We start from the raw sequence: 22,182 nt of genomic DNA on the forward strand, positions 1-22,182 counted from the left end.
AAGTAGCTGGGGTTTCTGCACCGTGATATTTACTGCAATAATATTGAATATACATTAATTTGGCAACAAACTCAACATCGCACATGAAATGTGGTTTATTTTGGAATAATGATCACATATTGTATACATTGGATGATGGCACTATACGCTATATAGTATATACAGATCTTAATGTGCAATATCAAAACTTCAGGAATCCACTGCCGTCGTTTTTGCACTGTTTCTCTTTGCCTCCTTTCTATTCTGTTTCTTCTTCTTCTGTTTTCTGATCTTCTCTTGTTCGTGTTTTCTTTTTTCTTCCAAATCTGGATCCTGTTATCGATATGAAACAAGGTTAGGTCAAAATAAATAAGTAATAATACTATTTAACTAATATATATAGATATAGTTAAAGAATTTTTCCTAATAGCCTATAATATTTGATGATAGTGTAGTATAATATTTAACGAATGCATTTAGAATAAAACAACTCACTTTTCCCTCCAGAATCATTTGCTTCCTTTTGTTAATCTTCTTTTTCTCGTCAAAATCAGTGGATTCCAGTCTCTATAACAGAATTACAAACTGTAAGATTCTGCCAGTGTATTATATATATACAAAATATGTACACTGAAAATTCTCCTCACAATTTCACACTGTCGCCTTGTAACATTGACTTGTGTGAGGATCTTCAGCACCTCTTTTTCTTCAACAGGAAACTCGCTTAGCTTCGCCTCTAAACACAAAACAGCAATCAAACGAATGTTCACTTACAGCAAGTCATGTCATACTCCAGTGCTTGAGCATTAAAGGTGCTTTTTAATCACAGTACAGTGGAAATTTAGATTTGAAAGTGCTCTTTTTAAGCAGAAAGCAGATTTAGTTGTGAACTTACGGATCTGTTCCTCAATGGCACTGATGAGATGGATGTCGTACTGTGTGACTAATGTGATTGCTACACCATTTCGGCCTGGACAAAACAAAAAGGACATTATAAAACAGATGGCACAATCTTCACAATACAGCATTCCAGCCTACTAAAAATTTAATTTATATATATATATATATATATATATATATATATATATATATATATATATATATATATATATATATATATATATATATATATATATATATATATATATATATATATATATATATATATATATATATATATATATATATATATATATATATATATATATAAATTGGTATTTCCCAAGATTACAAAGGACAGATTTCAAATCTATTTTATGCTGTTAGCCCATAATAAATTACCACATTTTAAATGAATGATTTTTTGTAAAACAGTACATTTTTGTGATGGTGATGACGTAGGTATGAAATTAAACAAATTAGCATATCGTGACGTCACTGACTGGGACTTCAACCCGTGCCTTCGATGCAGGCTATATAGACCACAAACAAATTTAAATATTTGTTAAAAACATGTTTATTGCGTGAATTTCAGGTGAGAAGAAAAAAAAAAAAAAAGAGGTACTGTTTTACTTGCATCCACCACTACCTTGTCAATGCAACCTAGAAATGAGAGACCGTTTACTTTGCTTTCTTGGGTTGTCACTTTTGTGAAAAAAATCCTGTTTGATTTGAGTGACAAGTGTTCATTGAATCGATTCTAAAAATCTATTTTGCATGTCTAAAGTTTTATGCGGCAAATAACACCAAATATAGGTAAATCCACGGACAACAGGCAGCAGGAATGTAAAGATTCAATATATTGGTAAAGACCAATATTTCTGATGATTTATTGGCGTGAAGTTACGTGCACAATGACAAACAGGAGTGCAACATTTACGAAAAACAATAAGCAGAGTGGACTGCCATAATGCAAATTATTTACCGCAGGCTTCAACATGGCTGTGCTTACGATTAAATTTCAACAACAAATCGCATAGGCGATTTTCTAGGGCGGCCAAAAAAATCGTTTTTCGAATATTGGTCAAATTTAAAATAAAAATCCACATTCCAATGCAAAAACGTTGCATTCGACTTTTAGGTGTATATTAAGGAAGCTGCCTTATGAGCCCCGGTACTTCACAGTCCGTGTTCCATTCCATCTCGCCACGCGCACAGCTGTGTCTACACAACTTTCAAAGGCAGACGAGCTCGACACACAGTAGCTGCTATCTCATCTTTCACCTTGTGTACACGCACCATCCGCGCAGTCTCAAAAAAATGCCTGTAAACTGTGTGCAGATGGCCGAACTATACTTGATCTTCATCAGTGGCGCACGAGATGCGATGTCGATGTATGTGGCATTGCATTACAAGGTTATGTTAGCCTATCCAGAAAAAAAAAAAAAAAAAAAAGAGAGAGAACATCAATGTTGAGAAGATCTTGTTTACATCAAAACGGAAACCAAGCCGTTCACACAGAACGCATATTTCGCGCATTTTCTAGAGGGATACCGTTGGACTCGCGTCTCGCACAAGAGAGCCGCATGTTTAGAAAGACATGTAAAATTAATGTATTTAACTACATTTTCTAAAAATATCTCAAGACTTTATGTTGGGTTTTTGTTCCCAATCCCACTGTATCTCGTTTTTAAATGAAAAAATTTATTCTGTGTGACTGGTTTTCTGCCCCTTTTTATTTATTTAACAATGCATGCATACATGGCGCTGTTTTGTTTATAGTTCTTTAAGCAACTTAATAATAATAATTGGTTCATAAAACTTATTTTAAATATTATGTTGTTTTTTCACAGTCATGTATTCTAATTCTTTGAATAAACATGCAGTAATGTTTTGCTTGATGCGCTCTTGAGGCCTCAGAAGAGAAGCAAAAAGCTTTTCTTCACCCTGACTGAAATTATGCATTTTAAATTCGAATACAATTCGAATTTTGATCATATTTAAGTAAAAAATTCGAATTGAGTATTTCTGCTATTTTGACAGCCCTAGGTGATTCTAGCCCGAATCTGTATCTGTATGCATGAGACTGTCTGAATACCGGCAGAATTCACATTTCTGTTGTAAAAAGAGAAACATTGTGCAGAAGTATTATTTGTTGGTGCGTGTGTGTCCTGGCTCAATTGAAAACTAAAGGGTGCCCAAGCTGCTGTTGCTCTGTGACGCCTGTTCAAAAAACCCTGGACGCGCTCCGAGAGAAGGTCGTTAAAATTAATTTCCTATTTTCGTTTTCGAAACTTGTGTTGGTTGACTCGTGCTTGATTCGTGCAACAGATTTTCGAACATAAAGTGACAGTCGACACGGTCACGGTTTTAGAATAGACGGGAGAAGGGATGGGAAAAGATCTGGGCACAGTTTTTCCAGAACTTCATGCCAAGTTAAAGCGGTGTCGAGCTGTTTTGATGATGTATTTTAGATGTATTATGGTGCCCGAACCCGTATGACTTTGAACAGTGACCGCGAACATTTTGTTTTCTGCAGCCATCATTACCAAGCGCGAAACGTTGACTCCGACAGTGAATGAGAGGAGACGAAGCGAACGCACAGTCAGTGTGAGATCCGTGTAAACATAGATGACGTCACAGGTTTTTTTTTATTAAGAAAGATAGCCTTCATTTGTATGTAGGCCTAGGAAATTTATATATTTACAATACTTAAATATAATTAATAGTATTTTATTGCTTTTGTATTAGTTGTTTGAAGAGTAAAAGAAAAATGCTGGGTCTTAACGCAAATTTACAATCGGCAAGTCGGTCGGACTAAAAGCAAAAAAAAAAAAAAATTTGAGTCGGTGCTAAATTGACAGGGTCGGTCGGGTTACGGCAAACAAGAATATTTTTAAGGATGGCCTCTAATGACTATATTCACAATATGACAGGTCTCGCTGTTAAAGCGCTCTAAACTCACCGGCTCGAGCGGTTCGTCCCACTCTGTGGATGTAGATTTTCGGCAAACCTGGGGTGTTGTGATTAATAACAACTTGCACTGTAGGAATATCCAAACCCCTTCAGAGAAGGCCAGAACAAACACACAAAAACACACAAAAGTTGAGAGCATTAGAAAACTGCAAAGAGATGATGAGGAATTGTGAGATGTGTGGAGAAATATTTGCTCAGTACCTTGCAGCAACATCTGTGGCTATGAGAATTTTAAACACGTTAGACTTGAACTTTGCAAGGTTGGCAAAACGCTGTCTCTGAAAGCAGAAGAACATCAAATCCATTAGTACAGACATTAGGCGCTGAGTGGGAATCAATTTCAACCACGTATCACATCACCTACCTGCTTCATCATTGAGTGCAGGGAGATGGTTGGGAAATTGAATTCACGCAGCATCATTGTGAGTATCTGACAGTTCCTGGAACATTAATAAACATTATACAATTATACGAACAATATCTATAATCGATTTTTCTGTGCTCATGTAAAAATGAGGTTGTTTGGATGACCTGGTGGTTTTTCGTAGCGCTCAAGTCATAAAAGCACCCTGCCAAGCTTTGGTTATATTTGTGTCTCTGTGATACAGTTTTATCCTTTAACCATCATAATGCATTCGGGTCTATTTTGACCCAGAAGAGATAAATAAAAATTTTCTAAAAACTGCATACTGTAGCGTTTGATAAAGGGAACTTTTATCATGTGAAAGTGAACATTTGTGCAAGTAAAAGACAGTTTCAGACTAAAATTTGTTGTTTTGTCAGAAATAAATATGTAGGTTTCATAATTTTGGACAGTTTTTGAGCAAACATGAATTAAATTACATTCATTCCAATGGAGTTAATACTGGAATTCTCAGATTATATGATCTTGAAGAATACATACAATTACATATTCAGAGATAAGATAAGTTTAAAAATATTTAATTACGACAGTTTTATAAAGCACAGATTCTTTGGATCCAAACGGACCATGGATGCAAAAATGTTATAGATTTTGAATGTACCATGAGGGTTAACGTAACTCTATGGGATTTGCTCTCCAGGTGAAAATGTTCAAATCAATTGAACAAGCTTCCCAGTTTGAGGTATCATTAACACCCATTGCATAAGCAGCTGGGTTATGTATGGGTTATGATGTAAATTTGAAGATTTATTGGGATTTGTCTTAATTAGAATTGATAAACCCTGCTATTTTTTCCCCCTTGCAACTGAAAACTTACTTGCACGTGTTAGTGAATATCATGATAGACCAATCATCATGTTCATCCTGGAACTTCTGGATGAGATGGACCAGGTAAGCATCCCTGACTTTCTCAGGAGTGAGGATGAATCTCTGATCCAGTTCTTCGACCGTCTGCACTCTGACATATAGAGAGAGAGCCATGTGACAAAAATAATAGTAGCCCTTTGTTGAAACAAGCTGTAATGTCTATGAGAGGCATCTTACTTATATCCAGCAAGGGTGCATTTGTTTGATCAAAGGTAACAGTAAAAACATTTATATTTATAATAAATGCTGTTGTTTTTTAAGTCTTTATTCATCAGAGACTTCCATAAAAAAGGAACATCAATGTCTACAATTGCACATTTAGTTTAATATGTTTTAACTATAATTGTGCAATAGGAAGAAATCTAGTTTTGTACTCGTGATGTGTGCTACTACTAATTTCATTAACATTTGAATTGAAATTTTGTAGCCCACTAGTCGACTAGTCTAAGAAAGCTCCAGAAGACGCTCCCCTGTATGCGACCCATTGAAATAGATTTGACCTATTTACATCACGTTTAGATTTATATAATATCGGTTTTATATTTCTGTCCCTTACTTACTCTGATTTGTGTTCCCAGAAGAAGGGCCTGTTCATGGCGATGCTCTGCAGCTGCTGCAGCGTGTCTGTGAGCGTGGCGCTGAACAGCAGCGTCTGACGCTTCGCAGGCACAGCACTGAGAATGACCTCTAGATCTTTAGTGAAATCTGTGCAGCCCTGCTCTAAGAGTCGGTCAGCTTCATCCAGGATCTGCAGAGGAACACACAAAGATCTATTAAAACTGGTTCAAAACCCTGGTAAAAAAAAAGGTATGTGTCAGAATCTTACTAGAAATGGGATTCTGTTCAGGCTAACTGTGTCAGAGCTTCGGATATGATCAGCAAGCCGTCCCGGTGTGGCCACAACAACATGTGGCTTTTTCGACAACTCCAAGCCCTGAGTGACCATGTCTAAGGGAAGAAACAATATAAAAAATAAAGTGCGCCTCCTACTGAATATGCATTCTAGCTTTCAAAGCTTTGAAAGTTATCGTACCCATTCCTCCCACAATGATACAGTCCTTTAAGCCCAGAGGCTTCCCTAATGCTCTGAACTGTTCTGCGATCTGGTAAGCAAGCTCCCTGGACAGGAAACAGACAAAAAACTAAATTTTTTTTGAAACATCTACATGCAAGTGAAGCTTCAAATGGGGCTGAATAAATCATCACAAAGTAAAAATAAACAAATAAAAAGACCTTGTGGGTGTTAACACCAAGCAGAAAACACCGTAAGGGTCCTCGGACAACTTCTGCAGCACTGGAAGAACAAATGCTGCCGTTTTACCACTTCCCGTTTTAGCACAGCCCATGCAATCCCGACCTGTGTGAAAGACGGGGGAAAACATGACAGAAATAAGCATTTGTTCTGATGAAAGACAACAGCATAATCATGCTTTATGAATAATAATTTCATCGTTCACATTTGTTTTAAGCTTAAAGGGTCTTAAAAGAGAATTGCTGAAGCATTTTGAACAGAGTGCACTTTAAATTAAAAGTGAAGACTGACTTGATTTCATGCAATGTTTCACATTTTTACATGTGTAGAGGTCTGTAAAATCCATCATAATATAGATGCATCTGGTACATTATATATACACACATACACAAGTGTGTGTGTGTGTCTCCCTGGACCACCAGTCTTAAGTGTCAATTTTTAAAAACTGAAATGAACAGATCATTTGAAAGCTGAATAAATAAGATTTCCATTGATGCATGGTTTATAAGGATCAGAGAATTTGTCTGAGATACAACTATTTGAAAATCTAGAATCTGAGGGGTCAAAAAAATCGAAATATTGAGAGAACCACCTTTGAAGTTGTCCAAATGAGTTCTTAGCAATGCATATTACGAATCGAAAATTAAGTTTTTATATATTTATGGTAGGAAATTTACAAAATATCTTCATGGAACATGATCTTTACTTAATATCCTAATAGTTTTTGGCATAAAAGAAAAATCTATCATTTTGACCCATACAATGTATTTTTGGCTATTATAAATATCTGTGCAACTTAAGAGGGTCCAGGGACACATATATTGATTGATTGAAGCACACTAACCTCATTCTGAATAAATGAATCCTCATTGATTAAAAAAAAGCCAAACCTCTTCTTTTTTTTCTTTTTTTTTTATTAGAAGAAATGCAGTTTGTTTTATTATGCTATCCAGCGAGTAAAATACATGTACGTTTACTCACACATCCGGGGTTCTATCTATTCGATATATGTAAAGCATATTTATGTAATCTTTCACTGCATTAGTTTTACTGTTAATATTTAAAGCAGACACATATCTTTACCTTCTAATATGGCAGGGATGCATTTCTCCTGAACTGGGGTCGGTCGGCTGATTCCCATCTGCTTACACTGCTTGATCAACCACTCACACAGCCCGAGAGACTCAAAAGTGGCCATTTCACGCCAAGTTGTTTAAAAGCAAAACATCCAAAACATAAACGAGTGATTTCGCGTTGCTTTGAGCGCCGTTAAATGCCCTTTAAAAGTTGATGACAAGATTTCCTCGTGCGAATCTTTGACGGCCGCGTGAATTAGACGTCATGAGATGACGCGCGGAAAAGGGAAAGGCCACGCCCACTGATATATCAGTGACCTCGCCCCTTACGGTCAAGAAGAGCTGCGCTTTTCGGTTTTGACTACAGTCTATGGTTTTGACAGCGAAATTATCGACTGAGTTTATGTATGACAATGCACCTAAACCGTCAGGCTACATAAAAACATCTTAAGATGTGCTTTATTCTTATTAGTTGTGTCATTTGGTGGCAGACGTAATGAGAAGGAGCCCGTGAGTGGTGTGCTCGTGAGCGCGCAGCAGCAAGCGCGGGGTCGCGCAGAGGTTGTGAGGCGCGCGCAGGTAAACTCTTGTCAGCAGCAGCACCTGGAGTGTCTTCGACTGCAGGCCGTGCAGTATTAATGGGGTAGAAATCCTTACTTTTCATTCTAATTCTCTTGTTGTCTTGTAGCACTCCATGCATTTGAAACTGTAACGTTCAGTATGATATAGGGTTGTTTGTTTTTTTGTAAACGCTTTGTCTTGTATTTAATATTTTATTTAGATTGAGTATGGTTAGCGGTATTTTAGGCTACTGCACATGATGACCGTCCTCATCCTCGCCCTCGCTGAGCATGGCGGAGTCAGATGGTCTGGAGCTCTGTCTGAATCGAGCTCAAAGCAGGTATGCATGCTTGTAGTATCAGATGTTGCATGCGACAGCTAGTCCCATAATGCAACAGGATTAAGTGTTAATATTAGAAAAAAAAAAGGTTTTATTCTGCAGTCTTTCTTTGTGCTATTATTATTAAAGGTGGATTAAAGTTTTGTATGTAAAGAAAAGAAAAGCGCTTTTAAAAATATTACAATTACAATGATTTACCTCAACATTACATGAAGGTTCTAGGTCATTATTCTAGAAAATGTTGTTTTATTCTGCTTGTAGAGGGTCTTGCCATCATGGGTAGCAATGCCATTTAATCTCGACCATATTGGTTATTGACCAATTAGAATGTATTTATTTATTTTTACAATTATTGATATCGCTTAATTTTGGATATATGTAGCGTTTTTTCCTCCCTGTATTTTAGGAGTGTTTAGATTGCCACCTATAACTCAATTAAAATAAATCTTGGAAAAAGCAATCATTTATTAACATTTATAACAGTTACGGTAGTCAGTTAGTAGCATTTATGCCATCATTGATTGCACCCAGAAAATCATGTTTTAGCCCATTTTGATCGCCTGCAGACCCAGGTTTACAGACTTTAATTTGCCCTGTTAAGTAAATCTGGCCTTTCATTTTTTTTTGACAACATTATGTAGAACTATTATATTGTTTTCGGTCAAAATATGATAACATATGGGCTGTAGCATAGTCTGCAGCGACGTGTAACCGTCATGAAATTACTGGCGACTCATTTAGGCTGTTTTGAGTTGATTCTTTATTTTGGGAGATTATAACATTATTTTTCATGCACTTTTCAACTTTACAACTTTGCAGATTGTTTACATTTAACATCACATTCAGCTGCATTATGCACCACATGAAAGGCAATATTCAAAATGGCATAATAGGGGCAATTTAAAATGTTGGTGCAGGACTCAATGCTTGCTTTTTTCAAAAGGAGCACATGTGCTCCTGAACTGAAAAATGTAGGTGTGCATAAAAAAAAAGTTAGAGGTTTGATGAGAATTGATTAAATAATGTGACATTATGCTATTTGTGAAATACACTGAGACTCTTTTGAAATTTGTATTCTTACTATTTCCAGCTGCTCATTCTAAAAGATGACGGAGATAAAATAAGCACTCTGTCACAACCATCTACATTTTATTTGTAATATAAACACCATAAAGTAAACATTGCTTAGGATATACTGATGATTAATTTTGACAGTATATTGGCAAAAACGCTCTGAACCTGTAAGCCCATTGGCTGTGTAACAGCACTGCATTTTGATTTTAAACATTGCTCACATTTATTTATTAAAAATAAACACCTTTTAAAGTTTAATAATTTCATAATCACATTAGGCTGTATGTTGATTCCAGTTTCTTCCATCCCAAAATGTATTATTTATTTTCATTTGGCTATAAACGTATCATTATATGTTTATATATAACACTGCACTATCTAGGACCACAAACATTGAAGTATAATGAAGAGTTTGGTTTGATAAACGCAATTTGTTTCCGCCAAAATCAGTGTTGTATCTGGTCTGTATTGAAAATACAGTTATTCGTAGAGTTCTTTGGTCATGTTTTCTCACTTGTTACCAAACCGTGACAAACACCAGTCTGCCTTTTTTGCAGAATGCGATATTTCCTCTCAACCAATCACAGCGCACCATTCCACGCACTCTAGCCAGTAATGATGGAGCTTTGAATACACCCGGCATCCTAGTTTTCCTCATCTACTTTGTACTCTGTGATCAACAAAAAACAAGGGCTGCAGGATAAATCGCATGTGATTGTCATGCGCATCTCGTCAGTAAAGCCGGTTCTGTGATCAATAATACAAGTAAATCTCCATAACGTGCTTTCAGAGGGAAATTATTCAGAAGCATTTAATACAAAGAGCCGTAGATCACTGACAAGCTAGATTATGAACGTGATATTGCATAGCTTGTCAGTGTCAGTGTTTTTATTAATGGCATTTATGTTTTTGTTAATACAGCACATAGCACTAGTCAACTAAATGAATGTAACATGGCAAAGATGAATACACTTTTGGAAGTTGAATCCAAAGGAAATGTCATTTTGGAATTTCTGTGGTCTAATGTGATGTTGTTCATGTTCTTGTTCATGATGAAATGTTATTTTATTGCTGTAATTAATTTATAGCATTAACAAGAAGACCCATTGAATTCATGTTGGAAGCGATGACTGATGAATGTATTTTTAGTTCAGTGCCTGTTTACCAAGTTTAGAGGCTGTCATATGTGGATCAACTTACTATGGTGTGTATTTCCATCAGTTTCAATATGAAAAATAACTTCATATTAGTTCAGTGGATTTATTGCATTTTGAGAGAGAAAAAGTATCTTGGATTTATTGCATTTTATAATAAATCTTAAAAAAATAAAAACCTGGATTTTAATTGTTAATGTTATTATAACTAGGGCTGCACGATATGACAAAAATCATAATTGTCGATTATTCCCTTAAAATTTCCATTACCTGGAAAACTTTTAAAACTTTTTCTATAGTCTCAAATGTCAACTATACATTGGATTGGTATCTTCTGTAAATTATAAAAAAGTAAAAATATGAATAGTATTATAATTTTATGCTAAAATTAAAATAACACGTAGAAATAAATAAAAAAAACCATCTTAAGCACACAGAATAACATAAGTGGACTTTGAATGGTTAATTGCTGCTTTGAACGATTACATAATTGTAATCGTGCTTAGAAATTTGATTAATTGTCCTGATTATAACCTACAGATACTACGTGAAAGTTTGAAACAGAAATAGTGGTTTTCATCTTGCCCCTTTCTTGGTAAAGAAACATTTACTCATTTATTTTACTCAAATCAATCCAAATGGATTTATTGCGTTTTGGAACCATACTCTTCATATAGTCTTTCTCAGAAGAATGTGAGGTTTAGGGTCAATGACAATACAGGTATTTAACTTTCTTTGGTTTCAGTTTAATAAGAACCATTTGATATTGGTAATTGTTGAGGTCACTTGTTGCTTGATTTTTGTGAGACTTATGGGTACTGTATTCAAATAGGTTCTTTATCCAGTCTGTTGAATAATTTAAAAGTAGGTGCCATTACAGGGATCATGTTGTTGTGCCATTTTAGCAACCGAGACCTATTGGTGGAGCATCAGGATACAGCAGACTCCTCAATCTACTGGTGAATTTCTGTTGACTTGTGTAGCCAGAGACAATGATTAGAGAGTGGTGAGAGATACAGTTCCTTGTAAACTGATCCTCTCTTTCTTCCAGCATGGCTAACAACAAGAACAGCACACTTTGTTGTACTTTCTCAGCCCCCAGCCACAGCAACACTCTCCTGAGGGGACTGTCTGCATTACGCGATCAAGGTCAGTTGTTGGATGTGGTTCTGGTCATTGAACACGAGCACTTTGAGGTTCACAAAGCAGTTTTGGCCTCCTGCAGTGACTACTTCAGGTGAGACATTACATTGTTTGTTAGCACCAGCCAACTGAGATGTAAATGACGAGATTAATAAAAGAAGTTACAAGGTTAATCCATGTTCTTAGTCCAAATGAATATTGACTTGACTACTGTGTTTATAGACTAAAGGGGATAGTTTGCCCATAAATGAAAATTATTTACTCAACCTCAAGTTGTTCCAAACCTGTATGAAGTTCTTTTTTCTGTTAAATAAAAAAAGAAGATAAACGCTTAACCACTAGTGAGATATCCTCTTGGGGGAATGCAGGATTGGGCTGGTCAGCGTCGTCATCACAATGTCCACCATCCGAATCAGAACGTCAGAGCTCGATACACTAGGTCGCGGCAACCTCATGGGTGATTAATGGCTGCAAATCTCAGGGTTCTCCAAAGACTCTTCAGCATGCTTTTGGTGCAAGCAGACTACGCAGAGGTGGTGAGGGTCTTTAGCGGTGATCAAAGTGCCACACGTGGCCGGACAGGCCCATGATATCACTAGGAGAAGCTTCAGTTTTAGAGAACGACATACCGATGAGAATCTGAGAGAAAAAAAAACCATGATGGGCAATCGTGGAAAGGGGAGTAGGTGAGATAATGATAAAAGGAGGGCAGCCTGAAGACAAGAGGGAGCTTGGTCGGCTCAGGATGTGAACACAACTAACTTGATCTGTCAATACGTCCTCATGAATACATGCAAAGTGAACAGTTTTAAATCCAACCAAACTGTGTAAGTACAGAGATCGCGAGAAGCTAATGACAACAAGGAAAGGTATATGCAGGGGTTTTATGCACTCAATTAAGATGCATTCCCTTACCTGTTATTGGGCATGCGCTCCTGTCCGTCAAGCCAGACTTAGTGCAGTTGGATGCTTCTGGAGAAGATAGGTGGATCTCAAACACGAGATGATGAAGGAGAACAGCTATAGAATGTTTCTGAAACATGCTTCTTCTGATGGAGCTCAAATCAAAAAAGATTCTGGAACTGTTCTCATGTGCTGTGTTATTTATTTTATATGGTCTCAAAATCGAAGGTAAAAGACTCAAACATAACACCAGCAGGGGTCACTCATACTATACTTTATTAAATAAATAATTATTAATAATAATTTTGCTGAAATACATAATACATGGAACCACAGCAACACAGACAGTGGCTCGGGAATACTGATGTAATGAGCTCAAAGATTGTATGTTTATGTATGTTTACAATGGCTTTGAACAGAGCTCAACCAATCAGTTTTATAATATTAATTTTAGACCGCATTGTTTGCATTTGTCACACATCTCCTAGCAACAAGGCATGTGTTTTCTGAATGAGTTTAAATGTAAAAAAAAAGAGAAAACATTAATTGCTACTTAGTGATGCTGTGCTGTAAATAGGGGTGTGCAATATCACAATTTTTGATTATGGATGATTAAAATGTCTCCATGATATATTTTTTAAGAAATATCATGCTACTATCTATCATACTACATACTATTATGTCGTACTACAGAACACATTCTTAAAAGGTTGCAGTTCTGGCACCTCTGTCTCAATATACTATACGTGACAAACATTCACATCAAATGCTAACTCAGCAGTAGAGTGACACTCAGACAGCGCACTTTTTCCCAATCACATAAGTACATTAATTGCATGTGCTTTAAAGCCTTGGCAGTTAAACATTTCATTTGTGTGCTGATCTGACATTCGCTTTTTATGAGTGCGTATACCTCAAGTGCAAGTGCAGTAAAATGCCTGTCAAATAGTGCCTGGTTACTGCGATTACTCTGGCTGATTGAGCGAATACTGTCAAAAACACACAAGATGTACATATAAATGCAGTTGGTTATGGTTAATGTGAATGTAATGCAAAAAAACTAAACAACAAATTGATATTTTTGCCATATCGCCCACCACCCCTAACTGTAAACATTTACTTAAGGAGAATTTAAGTTACTGAATAGTTAATGGTGTGAGGTTTCTCCTTTTTTTTGTAAATTTGGTCAATGATGGTCGGTTTTGCCATCCTCTCTGTTGTTTCTTAGTGATTTTTATGTATCTTGATTTTGGCAGTTAACAGTTTTACCATTCCATCAGCAGCTGTTGCTTATGAGTCCCTATTTGTTAACATCTCAGGAAATATGTTATCCTTTAAACTTATTAAAAATGTATGTATTTAGTAGACGCTTTTATCCAAAGCAACTTACAGTGCATTCAGGCTATCAATTTTTTTTTTACCTATCATGTGTTCCCGGGGAATCGAACCCCCAACCTTGCGCTTTATAGCATAGTGCTCTACCAATTGAGCTACAGGAACACTTTAAGAACAACAAGCACTCAGTCGGCCAGAAAATGTATTTATAAATGGAAGAAGTTTGTAGTCTTGTTTTGGTTCAAGGTTTAGAACTTTTTATTAAAATAGAAAATGAATTGACAAAATATTTCCAGAAACGAAGCTGCTAAAAATAAAAAAAATAATAAGAGAGCGGTCAGAGTTGCACTTTGTTTTATTTTAAAACTATAGAGATCCCCTATTTTTGCCACACATTTGAATAAAGGCATACAATCTTGTCTTCTTAATCCAAACAGAGCCATGTTTACTGGAGGAATGAAGGAGTCCAACCAGGACACCATAGAGCTAAAAGGTCTTTCAGCCAGAGGACTGAAGCACATCATTGATTTTGCCTACAGTTCTGAAGTCACTCTGGACTTGGACTGTATTCAGGATGTTCTTGGTGCAGCCGTCTTTCTGCAGATGGTGCCTGTGGTGGAGCTTTGTGAGGAGTTCCTGAAATCAGCCATGAGTGTTGAAACTTGTCTAAACATTGGCCAGATGGCCACCACTTTCAGCCTCTCGTCCCTTAAGCAGTCGGTCGATGCGTTCACATTCCGTCACTTCCTGCAAATAGCTCAGGAGGACGACTTCCTTCACATTCCAAAGGAACGATTGGTTTTCTTTCTTCAGAGCAACAAATTGAAGAACTGTAGAGAGATCGACTTGTTCCACGCGGCAATCCGCTGGCTTCAGCATGATGCATCCAGGCGAGCTGCAGCCAGTGAAGTGCTCTGCCATGTGCGCTTCCCACTAATGCAGTCGTCTGAACTGGTGGACAGTGTCCAAACGGTCGACATCATGGTGGAGGATGTGCAGTGTCGACACTTTCTTCTAGAGGCCTTTAATTATCAAATCCTTCCATTTCGACAACACGAATTGCAATCACCGCGAACTTCCATTCGCTCAGACGTCACATCACTAATTACTTTTGGTGGAACACCCTACACCGACAACGATCGGACAGTCAGCAGCAAAGTTTACTATCTGCCCGACATCACAGTGCGACAGTTCAAAGAGTTGCCCGCAATGGAGTTGGGATGCAGCCATGCATGTGTGTCGGTTCTTGACAATTTTGTGTACATAGTGGGTGGCCAGCATTTACAGTATCGCAGTGGAGAGGGTGCAGTTGATGTCTGCTTCCGCTACGACCCCCATCTGAACCAGTGGCTTCGAATCCAACCCATGCAGGAAAGCCGCATTCAGTTTCAGCTCAATGTACTGCATGGACAACTTTACGCTACTGGGGGACGCAACAGGTCTGGCAGCTTGTCCTCAGTAGAGTGTTACTGTCCAAGGAAAAATGAATGGACTTATGTAGATTCCCTGAAGAGGAGAATCTGGGGTCACGCCGGAGCAACTTGCAAAGAGAAGCTCTACGTCTCTGGAGGTTACGGGGTGTCCATAGAAGATAAGAAAACTCTCCATTGCTATGATCCAGCCTTGGATCAGTGGGACTTCAAGTGTCCCATGAACGAGCCAAGAGTCCTGCATGCTATGATTAGTGAAAACAACCGTATTTATGCACTCGGTGGCAGGATGGACCATGTTGACCGTTGCTTTGATGTTCTAGCTGTAGAGTATTATGTTCCTGAGACCGATCAGTGGACAACAGTCAGTCCTATGCGTGCTGGTCAGTCGGAGTCTGGCTGCTGCCTGCTGGATAAAAAGATCTATATAATTGGAGGATACAACTGGCACCTCAATAACGTCACAAGTATTGTGCAAGTTTATAACACAGAGACAGATGAGTGGGAAAGAGATCTCCATTTTCCAGAATCTTTTGCAGGAATAGCTTGTTCACCTATCATACTTCCCCAGACAACTACCCAGCGCTAAGCACATAATTTGCTGATTTAGGCTTAAGGATTAGTGTCCCCCCGACCGCAGTAAAAGTAATGGTATAAATGGCTTTCTCTCATTGAAAAGGGACTGTTATGTCTTCAGTTTTGAAGCATTCATGATTGAAGGCCTGTACACATCAGTGTGAGGGAATATGAAAGCAAACTCTCTACTGAGCTTTTGGAGAATGTGAAGCATCTTTCTGCACACTTCTAAAGCAGTAATATTGTCTTTGGCCCTTCATGTAGATTGCCTTGTTTCATACTAATGAGAGTTTCGGTGCGATTACCACTGATGAGCAGCAGCACTGGGGCAATGTCAACGCATATTCTTCTTTGAGAATATCTTAAATGTATTCACAATACATCCTAAACTTCCACAAGTATTTTGCAAGTTTATAATACAGATACTGATGAATGTGAAGGAGATCTCCATTTTCCAGAATCTTTTGCAGAAATAGCTTGTATCATACTTCCACAAGAAATCACCCAATTCAACACACTTGCTGTTTTTGGCTTAGGTTTTTGCGAATGTGAGGCATCTTTCTACACACTTCTCAAGCAGAAATGATGTCTTTGGCCCTTCCTGTAGATTGTCCCGTTTCATAGTAATAAGAGTTTCATACAAGTGCCTGTGGGATTTGCATTGATGACAGACTTGAATGGGCCAGCAACACTGGGGCAACATGACTTCATGAAGGATTTATTGTTCTGTTCTCACTGGTGTGTCTAAATGACACGAAAACAAAAACTATTCACAAGCGATGTTTTTTAGAACTAAACTTCATCAAAATTTTGGATAGCTGACTGAATTGGTTGAAAAAAAAATGTGTCTCTGGAATAGTATTGGCAGAGCTTTGAATTATGATATTTTTATGTTGGCCCACTAGCTACAATTTGGACAACATTGTCCTCTTTGCCAGCACTTCCTGAAGAGGGTCTAGGTTGAAAATATTGAACCTGTTTTCCTAATTGGCATGTTGAGACCGTGAAGCTGACTCTGGCTCTTATAGATTAATATAAAATCTTGCACTTTTCATGGGAATCCATTTTGTTTTTTGATAATTTGTACAAAACAACATACACCACCTGCCACTTAGCAGTGGAGGTATTTTTTTTTAAATATATTTTTTTTAAATTGTAAAGACATTAATCTCATTGCTGTAGCTATTGCATATACAGTTGTATTTAACAGTGTTTTTAACCTACATATAGTTATGATTTTTTTTTTTTCAAACTAAGCAAGCACATTTCGTATGCACTTTAATATATAAAAACATGGTGAATCTGTGATTTAATAACTAAACCAATAACAGATGCATTGTGTTCTCTGTCTGAACATGTAATTCACACTGTATAATACAGCATGGGAGGTACTGGATCATGTACATGGAACTATGGCACAATTCTTCACAAATCAGCCTTAATCAGTCTGTTAAAAGCACTTAAAGGGCTGTTTGGTCCTGTGTAAATTTCCTTAAGTTTGGGATGTCAACACAAGCTTCTACGAAAATTCTTTGTATAAGTGCATTTATGAATGTCTGAAATTAATACCATGTGGTTATATATATATATATATATATATATATATATATATATATATATATCAATCGTTTTTGACATGTTCTAATTTTTGATGTTGGAATTTGTTACATTTTTTTTATATCTTATATAGCTAATAAAACTTAATGTATTTGTATTTGTAGCACTTTTTGCAATTATTTTACACATTTGTCTTCCATTTTGTGAAATTCCATTTGTGTTTTATTTTATCCATCTGTTATGTTTTATCTGTTGCTGTGTGGTCTAAATAAAATTACACAAATGTTCTCATTTTTTCATTGATGTAATATTACAAAAGTTATGTTTTCCTTGCAGCAAGATAATCTGTCTGCCCCCTTATATATATATATATATATATATATATATATATATATATATTTATTATTATTATTATTATTATTATTATTATATTTGTTTTTACTGCAGTGTATAACAAACAAGAAAAAAAAAGAAACTTTACCAGACATTTACAACAACCATGTATCTCTTATATATAAATGTATAAAATGTCTTAAGATTTTTTATTATTATTTCTGAGCCCATTGGCAGATATTTGTTCTTTTAATCATAAACTCTTTTATTAACTTCTTTTAATTTTGATCTCACAGAAAATAAGTTGAATTTAGCTCTCAAGTAAACATATCTTGGTTTACACTGAAAAACAAGACAAAAATACTGATGAAAGGACATCTGTATATATATATATATATATATATATATATATATATATATATATATTGTCACGAGACAAAGAAGCACACGACGAGCGAGTGAGTGAAAAATATCCCCGAAGGGTGGATTTTATTGAGAGTGCCAGTGAGGAAGTGTCGAAAGTGCGGGTCTTCGTGTCCGTGTCCTTGTATCCCTCTTGTGCGCGTGCCTGTGCTGTGCCGGTGTCACCGTGGTTCGACGGGGCTGCGGCTTAAGGGCTGCTTTCTGCGGGGAAAAGAACAAAGAGTCACTTCCTGGCATGGAGACGTTGCTCCCCTTCTTCCTCCTCTGCCGCATCTTTATAGCCCGCTTGATGAGCCGCAGCTGGGCTTGCTCAGTGGCTGATGAGCGGGGACAGGTGCGGCGTGTCGGTTGCCAGGGCGACGCTGATGAGGACTCGGGACACTTGTCACACTCCCCCCCCCTAAGCGTCGTCCTGTGTCTGCGGGAGAATGGGGAGAGAGGGTAGGGGTGGGGAGTGGAGCCTGACAGACCTGCGAAAGCTGCCCACATCCTGGAAAGGCCGTCGGCGTTGGCGTTGGCCGTCCCCGCCCGATGTTGTATGGTGAAGTGGAAGTCCTGGAGCGCTAGGAACCACCGGGTCACCCTGGCATTTGTGTCCTTAGCCCGTGCCATCCACTGTAATGGGGCGTGATCCGTGAGGAGGGTGAACCGGCGGCCGAGGAGGTAATACCGCAGCTCCAGGACTGCCCACTTGATGGCCAACGCCTCCTTCTCGACGGCCGCGTACCGCGTCTCAGCGGGGGACAGCTTTCGGCTGATGTAGATCACCGGGTGTTCCTCACCGTCGTGGACCTGGGAGAGGACGGCTCCCAACCCGGTGTCTGATGCGTCCGTCTGCAGCAGGAAGGGGCAGCTGAAGTCGGGGGCGTGCAGGACTGGTTCGGAGGTGAGGGCCATCTTCACCTGCTGGAACGCCTTCTCCGCCTCCGGGCTCCAGGGAATCTTCTCGGGCTGCCCCTTCCTGGTCAGGTCTGTCAGGGGAGATGCTAAGGAGGAGAAGTTAGGTATGAAACACCGGTAATATCCCGCCAACCCCAAAAAGGCTCGTACCTGGGTTTTCGTTGAGGGCTTCGGTGCGGACAGGATGGCCTCCACTTTCTTCTCCTGCGGCCTAATGAGGCCGCGACCGACCTGGAAACCCAGGTACTTGGCTTCTGACAGCGCTAGGTGACACTTGCGGGGGTTGGCGGTTAGTCCCGCCCGGCGCAGCTCCAACAGCACCCTCCGGAGCCGCTCTAAATGCTCTCCCCAGGTCTCCGAGTGGACTACCACATCGTCCAGATAGGCTGCGGCGTAGGACATATGGGGCCGCAGCAGGATGTCCATCATGCGCTGGAAGGTGGCAGGGGCCCCGTGTAGGCCGAAGGGAAGGACCCGGTATTGCCAGTGGCCACTGGGGGTAGAGAAGGCGGTTTTTGCTTTGGCTTCCTTAGTCAGGGGGACCTGCCAATATCCTTTCGTGAGGTCTAGTGTAGAGATGAACCGGGCTCTTCCCAGGCGGTCGAGCAGCTCATCCACACGGGGCATGGGGTAGCCGTCGAACTCGGAGACCTCATTTAGGCGGCGGAAGTCGTTGCAAAACCGGAGGGTGCCGTCGGGCTTCGGGACCATGACGATGGGGCTTGACCAGGGACTCCGAGATGGTTCGATCACACCTAACCTCAACATCTCCTGCACCTCCTCCTCGATGGCGTGTCGCCGAGCCTCCGGGACTCGATAGGGCCGCTGCCGGACGATGACTCCAGGTGGTGTCCTCACATCGTGCTCGACGACCTTGGTCCTTCCGGGCCGGGGGGAGAACACATCGGAGAACTGACCGACTAGGTGTTGCAGCTCCGCCTTCTGGGCCGCGGAGAGGTGTGGATTGACATCTACAACCACGGGAGTAGAGGCGGTGAGGGCCGCAAGTTGGGGTCCGGTCCCCACCCAGCGTTTCAAGAGGTTGACGTGGTATAATTGTTCGGGTCGACGCCGTCCAGGTTGTCTGACCCTGTAGGTGACGGGCCCTACTCTCTCCAGTACCGTGTACGGGCCTTGCCATCTTGCCAGGAATTTACAGGCTGAGGTGGGGACCAGGACCATTACGTGGTCTCCTGGCTGGAACTCCCGTGGTTGGGCGGCCCGATCGAAGTGGCGCTGCTGGGCTTGCTGGGCCTTGGTCAGGTGCTCCCGGACTAGTGGCATGACCCTGTCGACTCGCTCCCGCATCTGGCGGACGTGTTCAACCGTCGTCCTGAGGTTGACTGGTTGTTGCTCCCAGGCCTCTTTAGCCACGTCGAGAAGCCCTCGGGGTTGGCGGCCAAACAGAAGCTCGAACGGGGTGAAGCCCGTGGATGCCTGGGGGACCTCCCGGATGCCGAAGAGGACGTAAGGTATCAGCTGGTCCCAGTCTCGTCGGTCCTCGGCCGCCACCCGTCGCAACATCTGCTTCAAGGTTTGATTAAACCTCTCGACGAGGCCGTCGGTCTGGGGGTGGTAGACGGACGTCCGGAGTTGTTTCACTTTCATGAGTCGACAGAGGTCAGCCATTAGCCGGGACATGAAGGGCGTCCCTTGGTCGGTCAGTATCTCTGCCGGTATGCCGACCCGGCTACATAGGAGGAAGAGCTCCTGGGCGATGGCCTTTGCGGTGGCTTTGCGGAGAGGGATAGCTTCGGGGTAGCGGGTGGCATAGTCGACGATGACCAGGATGTGTTCATGCCCCCGGGCGGACTTCGGCAGCGGCCCAACGAGATCCATCCCGATGCGCTCGAAGGGCACCTCGATGATGGGTAATGGAATCAGCGGGCTGGGGGGAGGTGTGTGTGGTGAGGTCCTCTGGCAGATCGGGCAGGCTTGGCAGAACCGTTTCACATCGGCGTCCAGGCCCGGCCAATGGAAACGGTCCCGGATCCGCTGGATGGTGTTCTGGGCCCCAAGATGACCCGCCATCGGGTGAGCGTGTGCCAGTTCCATCACCGTTCCTATCTTGCTGCGGGGCACTACGAGCAGAAGCTTCTCCTCCCCCCTCCGCTGGGCGGCACAATAGAGCAGGCCATTCCGGATGACGAAGTGAGGGATGGGATGAGGTGCTGGTTGGAGATCCTCTCCTTCCGCAACCCTCACTTGAGACCAGCAGTTCTTCAGGCGATCATCCTCGTGCTGCTCCTTCGCGAAAGCCCCACCTCCTGCCACCTGCTGAAACACATCAAAATATAGGTCAGAATTTTGGGAGGGGGGCTCACCTTCTCGAGGGCTGTCCGATGTCAGCAGCACGGGATGTCGAGGAGGTCCCTTTGCTGGCCCCCGGCGTCGGCGGTTCCCGGTCGAGCTGGCAGGCTGTGCGGCTGCGGCGAGCAGACGGTCGAACCCCGGCCAATCTCTCCCGAGGAGGACGGGGACGGGCAGGTCCTTCACGATCCCTACTTCCAATGACCAGGTTCCCGGGGCAGCGGTTATGGCGACTCGCCGAGTGGGGACCCGTCTGGTATCGCCGTGGACGCACGTGATGGCCATCCGGGCCTTGGCTCCTGACCGTGGAGGGAGGACGGTGGGCCGCATCAATGTAATGGAGCTCCCGGAATCCAGCAGCGCCGAGAACGGGCGGCCATTGACGGCGACTTCGGCCCGAGTCGCCCCAGCTGGGGGGTCGTGAACGGCACAGCCTGCCAGCCAAGCGCGTCCTGGGGAGCGTGGTGGTTCCGTTGGCATGGGCTCGTCCTGGGGACCGGGAACCGCTGGCCTGCTCATGTGCCGCGAGGTGCCCTCCGGCGTGCGTCGCTCCTGGACCACCCTTCGGGGAAAAGGCGGCGCTCGCTCCCCAGCCTCCCGGTGGTAGGCGGCATCCGCCAGCTCAATGGCCTCGATCACTTCATCCACACTGGAGGGGTTCCGCATGCCTACCGCCTGGCGGATGGATCG

The 22,182-nt window shown here is 41.1% G+C and overlaps 2 protein-coding genes across 8 annotated transcripts; one reads left to right on the forward strand and one right to left on the reverse strand.

Annotated features, from left to right (window-relative positions):
• Positions 1 to 79: 79 nt before the first annotated feature.
• ddx49 (DEAD (Asp-Glu-Ala-Asp) box polypeptide 49) lies at positions 80 to 7,729 on the reverse strand. Its single transcript, XM_026221183.1, has 13 exons — positions 7,461 to 7,729; positions 6,359 to 6,482; positions 6,159 to 6,244; positions 5,952 to 6,073; positions 5,686 to 5,873; positions 5,076 to 5,216; positions 4,199 to 4,274; positions 4,036 to 4,112; positions 3,824 to 3,921; positions 875 to 949; positions 627 to 715; positions 475 to 546; positions 80 to 312 (listed from the first exon to the last, which is right to left on the reverse strand). The coding sequence occupies exons 1-13, from the start codon at positions 7,573 to 7,575 to the stop codon at positions 190 to 192; spliced, it is 1,386 nt and encodes a 461-aa protein (XP_026076968.1). The 5' UTR covers positions 7,576 to 7,729; the 3' UTR covers positions 80 to 189.
• A 45-nt stretch (positions 7,730 to 7,774) lies between these two features.
• Positions 7,775 to 17,733, forward strand: LOC113055157 (kelch-like protein 26). Of its 7 annotated transcripts, none has more exons than XM_026221176.1 (5): positions 7,775 to 7,858; positions 7,945 to 8,354; positions 11,488 to 11,541; positions 11,634 to 11,819; positions 14,401 to 17,732. In XM_026221176.1, exons 2-5 carry the CDS (start codon positions 8,305 to 8,307, stop codon positions 15,980 to 15,982), a joined length of 1,872 nt encoding a protein of 623 aa, XP_026076961.1. In that variant the 5' UTR covers positions 7,775 to 7,858; positions 7,945 to 8,304; the 3' UTR covers positions 15,983 to 17,732. The 7 variants fall into 7 exon arrangements, with proteins under 7 accessions (XP_026076961.1, XP_026076960.1, XP_026076962.1 ...); XM_026221175.1 differs by having other exon boundaries at positions 7,784 to 8,096; positions 8,235 to 8,354; XM_026221177.1 differs by having other exon boundaries at positions 7,784 to 8,096; positions 8,261 to 8,354.
• The last annotated feature ends 4,449 nt before the right edge of the window (positions 17,734 to 22,182 follow it).

Source organism: Carassius auratus, chromosome 36 (genome assembly GCF_003368295.1).
Source record: "Carassius auratus strain Wakin chromosome 36, ASM336829v1, whole genome shotgun sequence".
Lineage (NCBI taxonomy): Eukaryota > Metazoa > Chordata > Actinopteri > Cypriniformes > Cyprinidae > Carassius > Carassius auratus.